The sequence below is a fragment of the Belonocnema kinseyi genome, chromosome 4 (assembly GCF_010883055.1).
Source record: "Belonocnema kinseyi isolate 2016_QV_RU_SX_M_011 chromosome 4, B_treatae_v1, whole genome shotgun sequence".
Classification (NCBI taxonomy): Eukaryota; Metazoa; Arthropoda; class Insecta; order Hymenoptera; family Cynipidae; genus Belonocnema; species Belonocnema kinseyi.
This window is the reverse complement of record NC_046660.1, coordinates 24,571,138-24,589,994: the sequence shown is the minus strand read 5'-3', so window position 1 is coordinate 24,589,994 and position 18,857 is coordinate 24,571,138. Positions and strand designations below refer to the sequence as shown.

The 18,857-nt window shown below is 30.4% G+C and overlaps 1 protein-coding gene across 1 annotated transcript in view; it reads left to right on the top strand.

Moving 5' to 3' along the window:
- The window catches only part of LOC117170788 (dynein beta chain, ciliary-like), a 33,464-nt gene extending 22,370 nt beyond the window's left edge, over positions 1-11,094 (top strand). Inside the window, exon 7 of the mRNA XM_033357826.1 lies at positions 10,957-11,094. Within this exon, the coding sequence (XP_033213717.1) occupies positions 10,957-11,094 (138 nt within the window). The remainder of the gene's footprint in view (positions 1-10,956) is intronic.
- Positions 11,095-18,857: the final 7,763 nt, after the last annotated feature.

The window sequence follows — 18,857 nt, the reverse complement described above, 5'->3', positions numbered from 1 at the left end:
TGTGCCTGGGTGCACAAAATTTCATCATTTTTCTTCTTTTATTTTAAGAACATCTCCGAAATATGTCATCCCTATACTGGCAATGTATTTTCCCTTACGGGTATATCCCCGGAGGTTCGGCCCTTTAAATTTTTATGGCTAATGAGAATGCTCTATATACATGACTGGGATGCGCGCGCACCCCATTCCTCCTCTTTTGAATTTGAAAACTCGAAGGTGCACGATTGCCGTTTGGAAAACTTCGTCGGTTCTATTTATATCTAGATCCGCTTTGAAATAAAATCAAGAAATTGACGCATCTTTTGAAGTTCGTTATTTTAAGTATAAAATATAAATGACATAAATATTAATACTATTATTATATATACTTATTTATATGTTGATCCGCATTTGAAGTAAATTAAAGAAATTAAAGTATGTGATATTATAATTATATATAGAATATAATAGAATTTATTGTCTTCACTGTATACTTTTACAAGTTTTTACAATATTCTTTTGCCCTCTTAAATTTTTTAATATTCTGATATTGCATATAGAAGAATTAATGGCGCGAAACACTGAAATCATTAAAATCGCCAATTTCTTGCATTTCTTTAAAATGCGGAATAGTTGGTGGAATATTAATGTTATTTAAATTTTTTTTGATAATGTTGTGAACATTTGAATTTTAAAAACTGATAAAATTATAACGTGAATGATCAAAAAATTGTCCAAGTTTTTCTTTAGTGTATGATATTGTTTAAACTAAAAGGAAAAAGGGAAATATTTGTATTATAAATCTATCTGTGTTACCTATCTATAAATATTTATATCAATAATTGATAAGAAAAACACTTTTAAAAAATATTCACGGTAAAAAAAATTGAGCTGTGACAGGGATATTATTCCTTATTATAGCCAAACATTAGGCTGAAAACGAACGAAGGAATTTAGCAAGATCCCTGGATTAGCGAAAATGGATATCCTTGACCATTTTCCATATACCAGGAATATCGTATAGTCAAACCCCTAATAAGTATAGCTATAATAGGGATATTAAGAATAGGTGTCTGAAGCAATTGTCAGAAGAGCGTCGGTGCATTATGGCAGCAGCGAAATAAAATGGCGACCGTCTATTCGGGAGCAGTGACAGTTGAGATTTACTTTGGACAATTAAACGCTTTTTACCACTTAAAATGTGCGCGATTATTAATATTAAATGGAGTTTATGATGCAGTAATAATAATTTACATTTTTTTCGATTGTAGGCGATAAATATATTGAAATATTAATAATCACGATAAAAACAACAAACTTGACCTTCAAATGCATTACACGGATTTCAGGGAAATTCATTTTCGCGATACCAGACGAAAAATTGGTTACTGTAAGTTAATATATTTCTATAACAACTAAATTTTTTTTCTTATCTGAAGATAATATAATTATACATAATCTGTCGAAAATAATAAACTTTCGAACTTAACAATTTTGCCGAAATTCCTGATTTACGAGAACAATTTACATAAAGTAACTAAATATGTAACTCTTCTAACTAAACGTTTTAACTAATCCAAGCGTACACTTTCTTTGAGTTTAATATATTCTCTATTCACTCGTTCACCTCAAGAATTTCTTTTCCGTGTGTGTATAATTTCTTGACAATACACCTTATCGTTTTTTTAAATTCAAATACTTATGGTAACAATACAGTCTTATCATTTTCAACTTAATAGTAAATTTCACAATTGTTCCTACCCGGTTTCTTGAATCCTTTTGTGTAATATCAAGAGGTGTCCTGCATAAAGAAATGGCTGGTCGGAGCATAATTCAGGAGTTCTGGACAAGAAGGCGACAGGCGCTCAAGAACGAGTAAAAGTATTGTCCAGGCTGTGACGTCAGATATCAAAAGTGAAATTCGAAATTTAAAAAAAATATATATATATATAGTTAGATAGCTCTTGAAAAATGAACCATAGTCTCTATTTACAGTTTTTCTCTCGGGCTGCAAATTTTCCAGTAAATAAATAAAAACTAAATTTTTTTAGTTGAAAAAACCAAATCTGTTTTTGAGTTTTATTCGTGACACTCTAGCGGAGGCTACAGTGTCTAAAGAGGATCAAAAAGTTAATTTCTAATGTTTTTTTTTAATCCGAATGAAAACCCACGTTTTTAGACTTTCACATTAAAAAAGTGAGCGAGAAGTTTGAGCTACGACAAATTTCAAGCAAACGAATTTTCCGCCAATGTATTGGCCAAATTTTTGGAAAATCTCAATTCGATTTGATTTTTAGTTCTATAATTACAGCGAATTTCTTACGAGCTCGCGACGCCTGTAGCCGTTAGAGTGTCACGAATAAAACTCAAAAAGAGATTTGGTTTTTTCGACTAAAAAATGTCAGTTTTTATTTATTTTCTGGAAAATTTGCAGCCCGAGAGAAAAACTGTAAATGGAGACTCAGGTTCATTATTCAAGAGCTATCTAACTATATTTTTGGTTTTTTTAAATTTCAAATTTCACCTTTGATACCTGACGTCACAGCCTGGACAATACTTTTACTCGTTCTCGAGCGCCTGTCGCCCTCTAGCCCAGAACTCCTCAATTATGTATGTTAAAGTTTTTTTATTTCAGTAGCTTAGAATTAAGAATTAATAGTTTACAGCATTTTGAACTTGAAATCGGTTCGAATTACGCTAATATTTTAACATATAAAAAATATATATATATTTTTATCGTAGTCGGCGATTTTTCTTTCCCTATAGACGGCCCTGCTTGATGAAAACAAAACACAATCGTCCTTCATATGTTTACATTTACGTTTACCGCAATTACATTATTCCTATGAATACGTGATTTTCCCTCTGTCTAGCAATAGAATAAATACGAAAATTTATTAATAACTAGTAAGTCTGATACGCGCCCCTTGCGCGCAATTAATTACTCGTTTTTGGATTCAATTTTATTACTCTCATTTACATTTCACAAGATTGAATTTTCAATTTTCTTTACATTTCACTGACTTTTATATGAATTTCCGTGACAGGATAATATTTAAAATGAGAACAAATTTTCAGTAAAAATAGTATTCAAATTTTTCAGAAATTTTTACATTCTCATCAGAGAAGGTATTATATTTTTGTAAAATATGGCCCCCTGAATCCGAAAATGCCAAGTTCGTTACTCAGACCTTCTAAATAAAAATACTAAAAGTAAGCCCATTTTGAAAATACACATTTTTTTATAATTTAAAAATCCTCTATACAATTATTCATAGTACTTAAAAAGAAAAATGTTACTTTTCGATAGCCCTACAAGAATATCATATCAAATTTTTGAATTTTTTCGAAAAATTGTGCTAATTTGAAATTGATAGAGGACATTTGCTATTTTTGCGAAAAATTTGGTGGAAACTTCGACAAGGCTGCTTAAAAAGAGGAATGGCGCCTCGTATATTGGGATTTTTCTTCGCAACCTGAACTTGACATGCTTTCTTTTAATGAGATGTGCAATTCGGATTTCTTAAATTCCAATTTAATAGTAATAATAGTTACATAATATCAAATTCAAAAACTTACCTAATTCCCAAAAAACAATATATTTTTATAAATATTTTTCCTTATATTTTACAAACTAAATAATTATTACATTTGTTTTGGGTTATAAAAAATAATATTTGTAAGATTTTTTCAAAATTATCTGCTTTTACAGTTATATTGTCGATTAGTTTTAGTTTTGTTTTATATAAAAATGTAAATTTCACTCTTCGAACAATAAAAGATTAAAAAATTTTCGCGGCACCTGTAATGACCAATTACTGACTAATAAGGGTATAAAACTTCAATTCGCACGTTTAACATACGCGTAATTTGCATTACATGTAAAGAATTTTGAGTATTTGTATTTAAGAAACCGACAATTTTTGGATAATTTACGTTCTCATTTTATCAGTTTTTAAAACTTAAATATTCACAACATTGTAAAAAAAATTTTCCGTGAAATCGGTTACATACATGCCATCTTATTTCCTTTAAAAGACAACATATATTTCAGACTAAAGAATTTCCATTCAATGGAAGCAATTTCAAATTGGTCGATCATTTTAATTTTACATAGAACAGTATTAATGTTAATATTCTTTCAACTATACCGCATTTTAAAGAAATGCGAGAAATTTGCCATTTTAATGATTTCAATGTTTCGCGTGAGTAATTTTTCTATATGCAATATCAGAATATTAATTCTGTGATAAATACTATTACTCCAGATATATTTTATGCTTATATTTCATTACATTATAATAGAATTAATATAATGTATAATTAGCTATATATCATATTATAATTATGTTATATCAAAAGATATAAATATTAATTTAAATGTTTTTTCAGAAATAGAACATTTATTTCTGAGAATCATTTAAAATAAAACAATTACAAATAATAAGTACTAACATGTACAAAATTTTATATTAAAACTTTTTAAAATTGCTAGTAATTTTAAATCTTGAAAATCGAAGTCCCAAGTAGTCATGAAAAAGTGTAATATAATCAAATTCTAGGAAGCTATAGTTTGTAATTGTTTAATTCCAAATGATTCTCATAAACAAATTTTATCATTTCGAAATTCCGAAGGCTATTTAAATTTGTTGGTTTAATAGACAAATCGAACATCAAATACTTAAAAACTCCAGCACAATCATTTACAGAGAGTTAATATTAATATTAATAAAATGATAATAATATTAATATAGCATAAGGACCAGAGAAACTGTAATGTAGACACAGAAATTTGTAATAATTTAATTATTATATTTTCAGGTAAAAATTCTAAGAGAGAAAATATGTAGCTTCGTTTTATTTAAAAATTTAAGAGGACAAAAGAATATTGTGAAAACTTTTAAAAGTATAAAATGAAGACAATAAATTCTATTCTATATATAATTATAATATCACAAACTTTTAATTATATCATTTATTTTCATTATTTACTATTATATATACAATATAAAGTATACAACAGAATGAACACAATATAATATACAACAAAATGTTAATCACAATATTTATATTCTGATATTTCATTATATTTTTATTTTTAAATTGCGGAAAATATTCAAATATCATTAAAATCGTGAATTTCTTGAATTTCTTCGAAATGCAGATCAAAGTATTATCATTAATAATATATTTAATAGTTTTAATATTCTACACCTGAAAAAACATAACCTCAAAATCGAAATCTCAAAATATTAAAATCATAGTTTCTTGATTTTTTTTCAAAGCGCATGGAGATATAAATAAAACAGCAAAAGTTTTTTGACCGGCAACCGTGCACCTTCGAGTTTTCAAATTCAGAAGAGGAGAAATGGGTTGCGCGCGCAACCCAGTCATGTACATCACCTTCTACTATATTTACACGGACATAGACCTGTGATAATATTGGAGTGCACCTCGTGTGGCGTGCCAACTGCACCTAAAAAAATTTGACCGCCAATGTAAACGCAATTCAAATGTAAATAAGTAATGCTTGAACAATTAATAGTTTGTGAATAAAGGCAAGGATGTTAAAATTAAAAATCGCTATATAGATGCGAAAATTTCCAATAAGTGTCGTTTCAAGTGTATAGTGTACAAGACTTTCAAAGTGGTGTAAGTTGTATGCTTATTGTTTTTGTTACAAACGCGTCGAATACCTGTCACACGCAGTATTGGTAAAGGTAATTTGATATTTCCATAAACATTCTACCTATCTCTTCCATGACGAATAATTTCTTAATCCACAAACATTTTACAAAATCTTGTCTGATTATTAATTATTTATTTGTTCAGGCGACCTGTCAAAACAAAAAAATGGAGGCGGCCATTTTTTAAAAATGCGGTTGGCACGCCACGCTCGGACTGTTTTAAACCATACGTGAGTGTGGTTTTACAAATGTGTGTGTGCGTCCTTCTGGCAACAGGGATTAACCCTTTTTGGTGGAGTCCATGCATTACAGATTGGTCTCCTTATATCTATTCTCCATGGCACCTCGTTTCAGATCTGGGATCACTGTTCGAGTTGTCATGATCCGAGAAAAAGGGGTGGGGATGAGGGGGCCTCAACCATCGCCCCCTCTTTTGAGATCCAATGCACGGGAGTGGGCGGCTGGCGCGGCTAAAGGTGGGTTTCCGTATGCGCGGCTGAAGTCGCGCTACTTGATTTGTGCGAAACTAGTCGCGCGATCAGTGATTCTTATGGGATTCCTACAAGGTTTCTGGAGGCAAGCGACCAGATCAATTTTCATTGCGTTGTTTGTAATCAGTCCAGTTTGATCTCTGCTGCAGTAGCTTGTACAGTAGCACAGGACAGCATGGATCAATTAATAATTAATCTTCTCAAGGAAAAAAAAGCGGAAGTACTTCTTATGATTTTTTGAATTATACAAGTCGAAGTGAAATTCGAGAACTTTTTTTAAATAGGGAATCGGAGGGATGTCAGAAAATTTTCATTGAGCGGCGTCTTTACAGTGATGACACAGTATTACGAAAATTTTTCCGCGTTATTATCAGCCAGTTTATTCACATTGGTTGAAGATCTTCAGATAATAACAAAATATGCTTCAAATTCCTTTAAAAAATATTAAAGATTTTTCTTTGAAATAAATAATTTAAAGAAATATGTAACAAGATTTTAAAACAAATGTTGATGTATAAAAGCAACTGAACAATTAATAATTTGTAACTTCTATTTTAAAAAGTGTCAAAAAAATTGTAATCCATCAAGTTTTAATGCTTTTCACTGAAATTACTTAAAATTATATGATTTAAGAAAAATTGTAATTAGTCGATTCATTCTTTAAATTAGAGCATTAAAAATTATAGCGTTGATTTTTTTTAACCTTCGATCTGTACAATTTATGAAAGTTAGAATCTTTTTATTTTCTAGTTTACTGATATTTATTTTAAAATTGGAAAATTGAACATTATTCTTTATTTTTTGTCAATTAATTTTAAGGGTATATTTAAAAATATTTAAATATTTAAGCGGAACTAAATAATTAGCAGAAAAAGTAGCCTTGCGCAGAGAAAGTATTTAAAAAGTGTAAAATAAAAATACTTTTGAATACTCAAGTCGCGACGGCGGGGCGGCTAGACTGCTTCTCGAGCAGTCTAGTCGCCGCGATTTGTAGCCGCCCTCGGGGTCCCTACCGTCGCGCGTCGGGTTTCGCTCATTACGAAAGGGCGCCATAAGATTCAGTGAGAAGCAGTCATAAACTAAAACGCGAGATTTGAGGAAACCCACCTTAAGCCGCGCCAGTCGCGCACTCACGATTAATAATATCCACGAAGAATGATGGGACTGGAAGAAGTTATTGTTTGTTACCCGTTTGGACATTTTTACACAATCTGAGAGAAATTTAACATGACTGGAATTTAAAGAGACGTTAATTATGTGTGCGAAAAATCCCGCAAGCGGAAAAAAACCAAAGTGCTCTGTTAATTTATTTTATAGAAGAAAAGATGAGAAAAGAAGAAGAGAAGGAAGTGGGGGTATATGGACAAAAAAAAGTTTCTAGTAGGTCGGGGGTGGCAGGGCCACTTCAACCTGGATGATTTATTTCAGAAGAAAGTCTTTTGGCATCGCGTGTTTACGAAATGGATCAAAACTATATTTTCCTAGAGAGGAAATATGTTCAAAAGGTGATGATGATACAGATTCGTAAAATTTAATGGTGGTTTCTTAGATATACTCTGAAATGTATGCTAGTTGAAACTCTCTGTGAAGGACAGATTTCTTGGTATGTCTGAGGGTTTTCGTGATACGGCTCAGAAATTTATTTTGTATAATTTGAATGTGATTGATATTACTTGTTGACGTCCCTGCCCATATTGTACATGCATAAGTTATGATAGGTCGGCTAAATGTTTTGTAGATTAGGAGTCCAGATTCGGGTTTTAGACAAGAGTGTCTATTAATAATGGGATTTAAGCGCGAGAGAACCCCGAGAGCTTTCCCTTTGGTTTCATGGATATGCTGCTTCCAATCAAGACGTTTATAAAGTTTAGCCCTTAGGTATTTTACGGAATTTTTCCATTCTATTGGTTCGTTAAACACTTTGGGTGGATCTGTTTTAACTGGTCTTATGACTGAAAAAAATTGATTCTAGCTTTGTTACGTTTATTTTTATTCTCCATAGTTTAGCCAAAGCCTCGATGACTTCAAGAGCTTTGTTAAGTAGTTTTAAAATTTTTAGGATGGACCAGGAAGAACTGAATAACGCGGTGTCATCTGCATATAGTCCAAATGAAACTTCTGGGACCTCAGGGATGTCGTTTACGTATATAATAAAGAAAACCGGTCCTAGAATGCTGCCTTGGGTCACACGCGCTCGGATGAGTTTCTCTTTTGAGTGTCTGGCCTATTTTTTCTGAAAATTTTCTGTGAGAAAGATAAGAGTTTATAAAGAGAATGAGCCCTCTTGGGAAATTATAATTTATTAGTGTTTTTTAGCAATCCTGCTTGTCAGACACTGTCAAAAGCTTTTTCTACATCGAGGAAAACAGCTCGAGTATGTTTTCTTCTATTGAAATTTAAGCTAATAGCTTCGGTTAGCTTGAGCATCATGCACTGCGTAGAGTGACCTTTTCTAAAACCGTATTGTTGCGGTTTGAGGATGCTGTTTTCTTCGAGGTGAAAGTTTACGCGAGCGAGTATTATTTTTTCAAAGATTTTGCTCATTGTATTGAGAAGACTAATGAGCCTGCAGCTGATTGCATGACATGGATCCTTGCCTTTTTTCTCAAAAACTAAAATGTGAGCTATTTTCCAAGATTCAGGAAAGTAGCTTAGTTGCATGCAGGCATTAAAGATAAGAGCAAGGAGTTTCAGGCAAGATATGGGAAGCTTTTTCAGAACTAGATTTGTAATTGAATCGGGGCCGGGGTCTTTTTTATTTATAGTATTTTTTATTTATGTGATCAGTTCCTTATGGGTTATTTTCTTGAAGTTATCTGTGCTTACGATTTTGGGAAATTCGGAAACAATTTTGTCACATTCCGCAATGTGCTGAGGATCGGATGGCTCGTTATGTGGAGCAAAGTTACTTTCATAATTTTCCGCTAGGAGATTTGTTTCACCGATAGGAGAGAGCGCGAACGTTTGGATTTTTAAGAGGGGGAAAATTAGTTCGCGGGAGAGTGACTTTGGCGATTCCTAGTGTTGTTTCGCACAACTATCTTCGTGGCCTCTCGCCTTCCGTATGGCTTCACTTGTGTCAAGCTGTGCCGGCGTACTTGGGTTGCCTAATTGCAGGCGTTGATTAAAGTGTCCGTTTCACGCTTGATACCTTCAGCTTTCACTCAATTAGGGAATTTTCCATTTAAAACGAAATCAATTTCCGACAAAAAAAAAGAAATTTTTAACGAAAAAAAGTGATATTCCAACATAATAGTTCAATTTTAAACACAAAAAAGATAATTTTTTTACCAAAAACGTGAATTTTCATATAAAAATATCAATTTTCAAGCATAAAAAAGTGATTACTTAATAAAGTGTTTCAACCTTAAACGAAAAAATTTAATTTTCTACCAAAAAAAATATATAATTTTAACGTACAATGTGATACATATTATATAATTTAAATAAAAAATATAGCGTTTTAATAAAAATTGTTCAATTTGCAACAAAAGAATAAAATTTCTAACTAAAGGTATAATTGTCAGAATGAAACAACTGAAATAACTGAGAAACAACTAAAGAAAGAACAAAAGATAAACCCAAACTTCATTTTTAAAATTCTCTAACTTTAATTTGAAAAATTGAATTTTTCATTATCCCGGACCATACTAGAATCCTATTCATGTGACATGCTCAACATAAATTTTTCGTACGACGTATAAAACAAGTTCGAATTTAAAAAAATTCCCTGGATTTGGAAAATATATTCAAAATCCCCGACTTTCTTCTACTAATAAAATTTCTTGACATTTCCCTGATTTCCAGGTTTCCCTGAACTACTACCACATTGTACCAATGATGAAGCTTCGAGATTTTTGCGTGTTAAAATGAACAATCGCTTGTTTGAAAGATAGTTTTTTTCCTTCTACAGAGAACAAGTGTGAAGAATTATTTTTATTTAATCAAATAAAAACTACAGGATTATGAGAAAAATTCAAAGATTTTTCTCCGTAACTCCATGTTATATATATAATTATGTCACGTGATTTATAGCTTTTATTGAGGAGGGCAAATTGGGTCGATTATGATATCACAATACTCAGGCTTCACACAGATATTTCACTCCTATTTTGGTATGTACGAGGTGTGTTAAAAAAATAAGGTGACTTTATGGATGCAGCATTCTACCAGCGTGACCTATCGATGACCTTGATTGATTATCGGCAAGCTTTCGATTCGACCTCCCATAGACTTATCATCTGCCTTTCGGAAAGCTTAAAGGTTCATCCGCAAATCATTAGGTGCATAGAGAGATTGATGCCGCTTTGGAAAACCAAATTTACTATCTGATCTGGAAAAAATCGTGTGACAACTAACAAGGTCACCTTTCAGAGAAAAGTCTTTCAGGGCGACACCATGAGCCCACTCCTCTTTTGCCTTATATTATTGCCACTATCTCTAACACTTCGCCATTCCAATGGGTACTTGTGCGGAAAACCTGCAGATCGAAAGTACAACGTCACTCATGTATTTTACATGGACGATCTTAAAATCTATGCTATAAACAAAGAGCAACTACATCTGGCTCTAGAGATTGTCAAACGATATACTAAGGAAATTGGAATGGAATTTGAGTTAGACAAATGCGCCAAGGTTTATTTGAATCGAGGAAAACTTAATGGCATCCCTGAAGATCCTGAGCTCGTTGATAGAAGCGCTATACGACACCTTTGCGCCGGTGAGACTTATACATACCTGGGCGTGCCACTGAGCCTCATTCAGGATGTTACAACTATAAAGAATACTCTCCAACGCAGACACAAACGTCTCATCCGGTAAATTTGGTGTTCCGAACAGTCGGCGAGGAACAAAGTATCTGCAACGAACATGCTTGCCATGGAATAGTTCCATGGAATAGTCCATGGAATAGTTCCACGGACGAAGAACAAGCTTAGATTCCTTGATATCGGGACAAGAAAGGTTATGCACATGAACAAAAGCATGCATCTAAAACTGTTCTGGATTTGTTTATGAAATTTATTTCAATTAAAAATATTTATTGTAAATTTGCAAAGTGTCGTGGTAAAAAGGGATTGGAAATACATTGTTTGTTGATTCCGTAAACAAATTAAGCCTATTCTTCAAAAAATGCCCAAACTCTTAATTGAATCATGGAAGTAGTTTGAATAATAAATCATGAAAATTTGATTATTATAATTAATCGGAGAGCTGTTCTTAGTTGAATTTATAAAAAAACTGACCCTTTCCTTTTTTAAATATTTAAATTCTGAATTTTTTATGAATGTTCTTTAAATAATTAATAATCCTTGCAAATTTAACAAATAACTTAGGAAAGATTCATCGCAAAAATAATCTTTGTTAACTTCGTAAACAAATTGTGTTTATCAATTGAAAAATACCCTTACTATCAATATGTTTATGAATATTGTTTAAATGAATAATAATTATTGTAAATCTACAAAATATGGTGGGAAATGATCATCTAAAGACATTCTTAGTTCATCCCGTAAACAAATTGTGCGCCTTACTTCAAAAATAGCCAAACTATAAATTTATTGATAAACATTTTTAAAATAATTAATAATTTTACATTTTCAAAGCACCAGAGAAAACAAAATCATTGAAAAGATATTCTTAGTTAATTATTTTTAAAAAAAGATCCTGCTCGTAGAAAAAGAACCAAACTCTTAATTTTTTAATTGAAATTGTTTCAATAATTAGCAGTTCTGGTAAATTCACAGAACAACATTGAAAAGAATCATCAAATGGACCTTCGTAGTTGATTTCGAAAACAAATTGCCTTGTAGGATAAAGGCCAAACGCTTAATTTTTTTATTAAAATTGTTTAAATAATTAATATTTCTTGCAAGTTTGCTAAGCATTATAAAAAAAAGTCATCGGATAGACATTCTTAGTTGACTCATTAAACACACTGACTCTTAGAAAAAGACACTTTTAGTTTTTTAATTAAAATTGTTCGAATAACTAATAGTTTATGTAAATTTGCATAGCAAAATAGAAAAGAGTCATTGGATAGACATTCTTAGTTGACTCCGCAAACGAACTTGCTCGTTGAAAAAAGGTCAGTTTTAGTTTTTTAGTTAAAATTTTTTTAATAATTAATAGTTCATGTAAATTTGCAAAGCAATATAGAAATGAGTCATTGTATAGACATTCTCAGTTGCAATCGAAAACAAATTGCTTCGTAGGATAAAGGCCAAACTTTAAATTTTTTAATTAAAACTGTTTAAAGAATTAATAGTTCTTGTAAATTTGAAAAGCAGCATAAAAAATGGTCATTGTACAGACATTCTTAGTCGATTCCGTACAAAAATTGACTCTTATCAAAACGGTTAAACTCTTAGTTTTTAAATTGAAATTCTATAAATAATTAATAGTTCTTGTAAATTTGCAAAGCAAAATAGAAAGCAGTCATCGGATAGACATTCTGGTTGACGCCGCAAGTACATTGAGTCTTAAGAAAAGGGAACTTTTAATTTTCTTATTAAAATTGTTTAAACAATTAATACATCTTGTAAAATTGCTAAGCAACATAAAAAAGAGTTATCGTATAGACATTCTTACTTGAATCCGTGAAAAAATTGACTTGTAGAAAAAGGGCAAACTCCTAATTTTTTAATTAAAATTGGTTAAATAATTAACAGTTCTTGTAAATTTCCATAGAAAAATAGAAAATAGTTATCGGGTAGACATTCTTAGTCTTAACTTTCAAATTAAAATTGTTTAAATAATTAATATTTTTTGTAAATTTACAAAGCAACATAATAAATTAAACGTATTCTTTAAAAAATAGCCATTTATGGAAAATTAAAAAATAATTACAATGTTTGAAGAGACGATTTCTAATTATTGATAAAGAAACCTTTCAAATTCAAAACTCAATTGACTATTTTAAAGTGAAAGCCTCTGAAATTCTGAAATTTTAAATTTCATGAGAAGAATAAAATTATAATTTAAAGTTAAAATTGAGGTACGCCTGAAAAATCCCGAAAAAAATCCCCGACACTATCATTTCCGAATAATTAAATAGCCGACCGTTTTCCAAATTATAAAATATGTGAACTAGGAAATTCATCAACTTAAAAAATGATTTCATAATAAATATTATTTGTTTATTAAAAACCACATATTTGATCTAAGAAACATTTGTTTAATTTTTAAAGTTTTAACATTATTGTTTAAATAAAAATAAAAATTTTGTTTAAAAAAAATGTTATCATAAAGTAAGTATAGGAATAGGTACGCCTCATACGAAAAAAAGATTATGCCTAAATTTTCTCGGAACTTAATACAGTTTTCGAAAGAAACTTTGCAGGATTCAATTCGTCACTGATTTAACTTAAAATTTCTTTTTAATTTTACCGTTTTTATTAAAAATTTAATTTTCCAGAATGTTTTCTTTAAATTTTGTTGAATAATAAGCACATTTTAACTTTTTTAACACATTTTAATATTTTAACTTTCTTTAAAATTGGGAATTTTCTAGTTCGGATCTTTTAAAGTTTGACCATTTTCTTTCGGATATTATTAAATTCGGTAATATTATAAACTTTTGCAAATTTTATTATTCGAGAATTTCTTAATTCGGAATTTCTCATTAGAAATATTTTTATTTTTAGAAATTTCTAAGTCGTCCCTAATTTGGAACATTTTTTCGTTGAAATAGGTCAATTTTAAAGAATTACAATTTGAAATTTTTCAATTTTTTCGATTTTAAAGATTTTGCGAGTAAAAACTCAAGTATTCAATTCTTCATTTTCCAAATTAAATGAATAAATTATTTTGAATAAATATCATTATTATAAATCAGAATTATATATAAATTATATATTAAACGTTAGTACTCTATATTAGTAAATTGCCAAATTATACATCTAATGTTATTTTAAAGATTTAAAAGTTAATTTTCTACAATTTGAAAAAGATTCAATTTCAAACTTTAAAATTTTAAAGATATATTAATAAAAGCTCTCATATTTGGGCGATTCTTAAGATCAAAAGTCAAATTTTTTATTCTAAATCTTCCAAATTGATAAAATTTCAAATTTTGAAGAGATGCAGGTAAAAAAAACTTTTACAGTATCCTTTGTAGCATACGGATTTCATTATTTCACTTTTATTATAAATATAAAAAAGTACTATCGAAAAACTAATAATAGTTCTGGATTCATCTCGGCAATATCTCCAGGTTTTTTTTTATTTTAAAAAAGTGATTATTTAAACAATTGTATTCTTTATAATTTTCAGGAACTTAATCCACAATTTTGGCTTTTTTTTTGTTTTTAAATGAGTGGTAATATGTACTACATATCTTCCGTTTAAAATAAGAAACCGGGTATTAAATTTAAAAAAAAAAGATCTATTTTTGAAAAATTGAATTTTCACATATTTATCGGAAGAAATGAAAGTAAGAAAAACATTTTCACATAAAAGCTTACGCAGCAAAAAAAGATCCACTAAAAATACCCGTATTTCTTTTCTAATGTTTTACATCGTTTGCGAAAATTTTTTTTTTTTTATATTTCCAGCTTCAAAAATATTTCATCCGACATAAAACTGATAGGATGCCTTTTCGATACTAGCGCAAACTTTTAACAAATGTTCCCAAAAAAAATTAAATGTGGGGTTTTCCGAAAATCTCATTTAAATTTTTTGTTTAACATTTGATCAAATAAATAACGAACAGTTTTATTACCAAAATATTTTTTTTTAATTTCTTATAAAACGCGTCTTTGACCAAAGATTTTCAATATACTAAATTGGAGATTCATCATGTCTTATGGCCTGCGTACGAAATAGAATAATTTGAATAAAAAATGAAGTTTTAACTCAATGTTTATTTTATTTTAAAAAACTCTTTTCAAATTCCTCCTTACAAGTTTCGGTACAACATGCGTACTTTTATCAAAGGCCTTTAAATATGAATAAACAATATTATAAAATTAGAGATTATATAAATACAAATAACATATAATTTGGAGGTTGAACATAAAATAAAGTGAATACCTGAATTAGATAAATTTAGAAAAACACAAACATAATCATCCCGGAGTAAAATTTTCACATCATCAACAAGATCAAATGTATCCCATTTTAAAATAATAATATAATTCTCGATTTTCAATTTTTTCATAGTCATTTTTTATAAAGCAACACTAGTTATAAGTCTCAAAAATAAAAAATGAGACTTCTATAACTCTAAAACTACATTATAATGAAGCGCGAAAAATTTAAATTTAGAATTGAAGAATATTCTTTGTCGATTAAGAGATGGACTAATTTAATATTCTTTGGTCAATTTTATTAAATTTTAGAATTTCAGAATGTAATTTAATTAAAATACTACGAAATTTATTTATAAAAATAGATTCAAAAATGCGACATTGGTATGTGTAATTTTTAGTTTTCTGAAAAAAGTTATCAGGATAAATTGTTCAACTTTTTAAATACTATAAACTTCCGTACAGGAAATTTTTGCATTTCAAAAAAAGTGGTCTCACAAATATTCAAAATGTAACGACTTTTTGAATTTTTTTCAAAATTACTGGCTACCGAACTTGACATTTAATTTAGGACACTAAACGAGTGTACCAAAGGCTAATCTAATAGATAAATTTTTTCAAAAGTTATCGCAGAATTACAGCCAGACTTACAGGCAGAAATACAGACCGACAGACAGACATACAAACAGACAGACACATTTTTGAAAATCTGTTTTTCGGATTCAAGGGGTCTCAAGACCTGGACATTTGACAAAAACTGAGGGGGGGGGGGTCAAATCTTCACAAGTCTAATACCTTTTTTGATGAGAATGAAAAAATAAATGGAAAGATTCTTACAACAAACTCAATTTAAAAGTTACACAACCTTATATTCAAGTTTTATCTGAAAGCTTAAGGAATTCTCTCAGAAAATGTAACATAAATGTGTATTTTAATAACACGAACACTTTAGATGATTATTTAATGAAAACGAAAGATATGGATTTCATTCAAAACTTTAAAATTTTCAAACAAAAGCTTGACCTTTTTCCGATAAAAATCCTGTTTCATCATAATTTATTTAGTTAGCCTTTTTTTGAGCATTGTTTGCTTCTCTGAACTTTGAAAACAGATCATGTTCTGTTGCGAATGAAGTTTTTCTTCAGTTGCAATTGTCCGTTCTCATTTGGAATAAATCCATGGTATTTTAGAGTGTCGGGAATTGTAATTGCTTAAAGAATCTAGTTTCTAGTTATTTGGCCATTTCTATGTGATCTTCTTTCGAACTAAAAAGAATTACTATTTCCTTTAAATGATTCTTAGCCCATTCCAATAACTCTATCAAAGTTCATGTTGGATTCTGTGCTAGGTGCTACAAGCTAGCTTTAGCCGCAAGTCTTTTCAATTTTCCACCTATCCCGTCACCTGAACCTTTTCCATGTACAGTTGCCTGGAAATGTTTTTCTACAAAAATTAAAAAATTTTTTTGTGGTTTAAAAGATTTATGAATGCACATTTATTTTTAAAATGCTGCGCAGTTCCGTCTGTCACATAATAAATTTGGTTAACAACGCTGAATTTATTTTTGAGTTACTCGTTGATGGGCTTTTGGAATGTGTACACAGCTATAGTTTCATGACTTAAACAATCTGAGATGATTGCCCTGCTAATATGCTCCAGTTTGTTTCCATCTTTGTAATAAATATCTACTGTAAATATAGTTACTTGATTATTATTTTAATGCAAAGATTGTGCACAATTTCGAATGATGACAGCATAATTTTTAGCAAAGTCAAGCAAAATTAAGTACTCTCCTTCTTTAGTATAACTTTTAGGTGCTTCAGAGTGAGGTTTCAGGTTTTTAAGTTTAGTGCAGAGTGCTTCTATGAAAGCATCAGCGTCTGCTATGTCAGTCTTCAAAGTGCTTCTAGCAGTTTGCTGCCAAAATTGAGTCGGGAACTTTTAACAATTTTTAATGTCAGGACAAGATTCGCATTTGGTGAAATGACAAGCGTAAGTGGGTTCACTGCACGTGATTTCTTTAAGGCAATCATGACAATCTAACAATGGTCTGTCAGTTTCCTTAATTAAATGTTTAATATCAATCTCATTTAACATTAACTTTACGTTTTCGTAATAAACTCAGACGAAAACATTGTGAGTTTCTCTCGGTCCAGCTAAAAGTACAGTGCTTCGGTCTTAGTTGTACGAATTTTGAAAATGCAATCTCCAAATTTTCATGTAGAGCTACAAATCTAGCATATAATTCTGAAAAATTGCACAGAATCAGTCTCTTCTGTACTTGGCTCACGAGTACCATCTTTTCTTGATAGACATGAAATTTTTTTTTTTACCTGGCATCCATCGTGTATTTTCGTCATTTTTGTAGAAGTTTATCACCAAACTTTTAGTTTCTTCTGTCAATTTTTGCCCTGGCTTGACTTCCGGGAAAGTCAAAACCCTAATATTGGAAACTGTTTCGCTTTTCTGGCTTCACATTCAGAAGCAACGAATTTTAGCATGATTTGTCTGCGACTCCAAGCCTTAGGCGGAAGGGGAGTAGACAAATTTTTTCTGAATATGTAGTGCCTTTCTGCTCTAATTTTTCTTTTATTTGAATCAGGACTTCAAGACCCGATAAGTGATTTTCATTATTCAATCCTTCTTTTTCATTTCTCATTGGCAAGCAAAAATATGTGTCCTCATTTATCTCTTCCTCTACATTAATACCAGGCTCTTCTATAACTCTGGATTGCTGTAAATTGAGAATTCTACATTCTTTTCTACAAGCACCACATACTTTACTGCCTTTCGGAAAATAAGGAAACACTATTTGCTGATTTTCCGTTAGAAGTCTCAGGTCAATTCTTCCTACATGTTTCTCCTTACGGAGAGGATTTGCACATCTGCTGTGAAAACTTTGTATCGAAGACATGGTCAGCGCTAGATAACCATGAAAGGTCTTTAGGGATCTCACTTTGCTTCGAAATCAGCGATTCTCAAAGAGGCTTAATAGCGAACCTATAACCTGAAATAAATGAACAAAACCCACAGAAAAAAAGGATAAGCAATTTATAAATCTGTACAACTAACAAACAAAAACGAAACAAAAGAAATCACAGAAAACACACAGAGAAAAATTCTAAACACTACACGTTGGCTGCTTTTACCTTTTAGGAGACTAAAAAGAGAGTAACGCAGTGCAACGGTTTTCTTCAGGCCAAGAAATAAATGACAGTCTATGTGAGTGGCTTTTGTTTCTTGGTACAATATGAAAAACAAATGAAAATCTATTTACGTGAATGTCTTTTGTTTTTCGGCTATACACGAGACCAAGTTTAATCCAGCCAAAGAAAGGACGAATCCTGTGTAATTTGTTTATATGAATAGTTTAAACTATTATTAATTGATTTGAGCCTTTCACAAGTCTGTTTTATGGGAAGGTAATGATGAAAATATACAGCGAAACCTCAACAAAAAAAGCATTATGGAGGGGCAAGGGGTGAACGCTCCCTTAAAAAATTACTTGTGTTTCCTAATTTGTTTATAACTATATACAAAAAATTTCGAAGCATTAGGAAACGCTGAAATTAATTTTTGTAAAGTTTTTGCACCAATGAAAAGCATGTTTGAATGAAACGAATTTTGAACTTATATTTCTTCAATTTTGCACATTTGGAATTGAAATTTTCTTG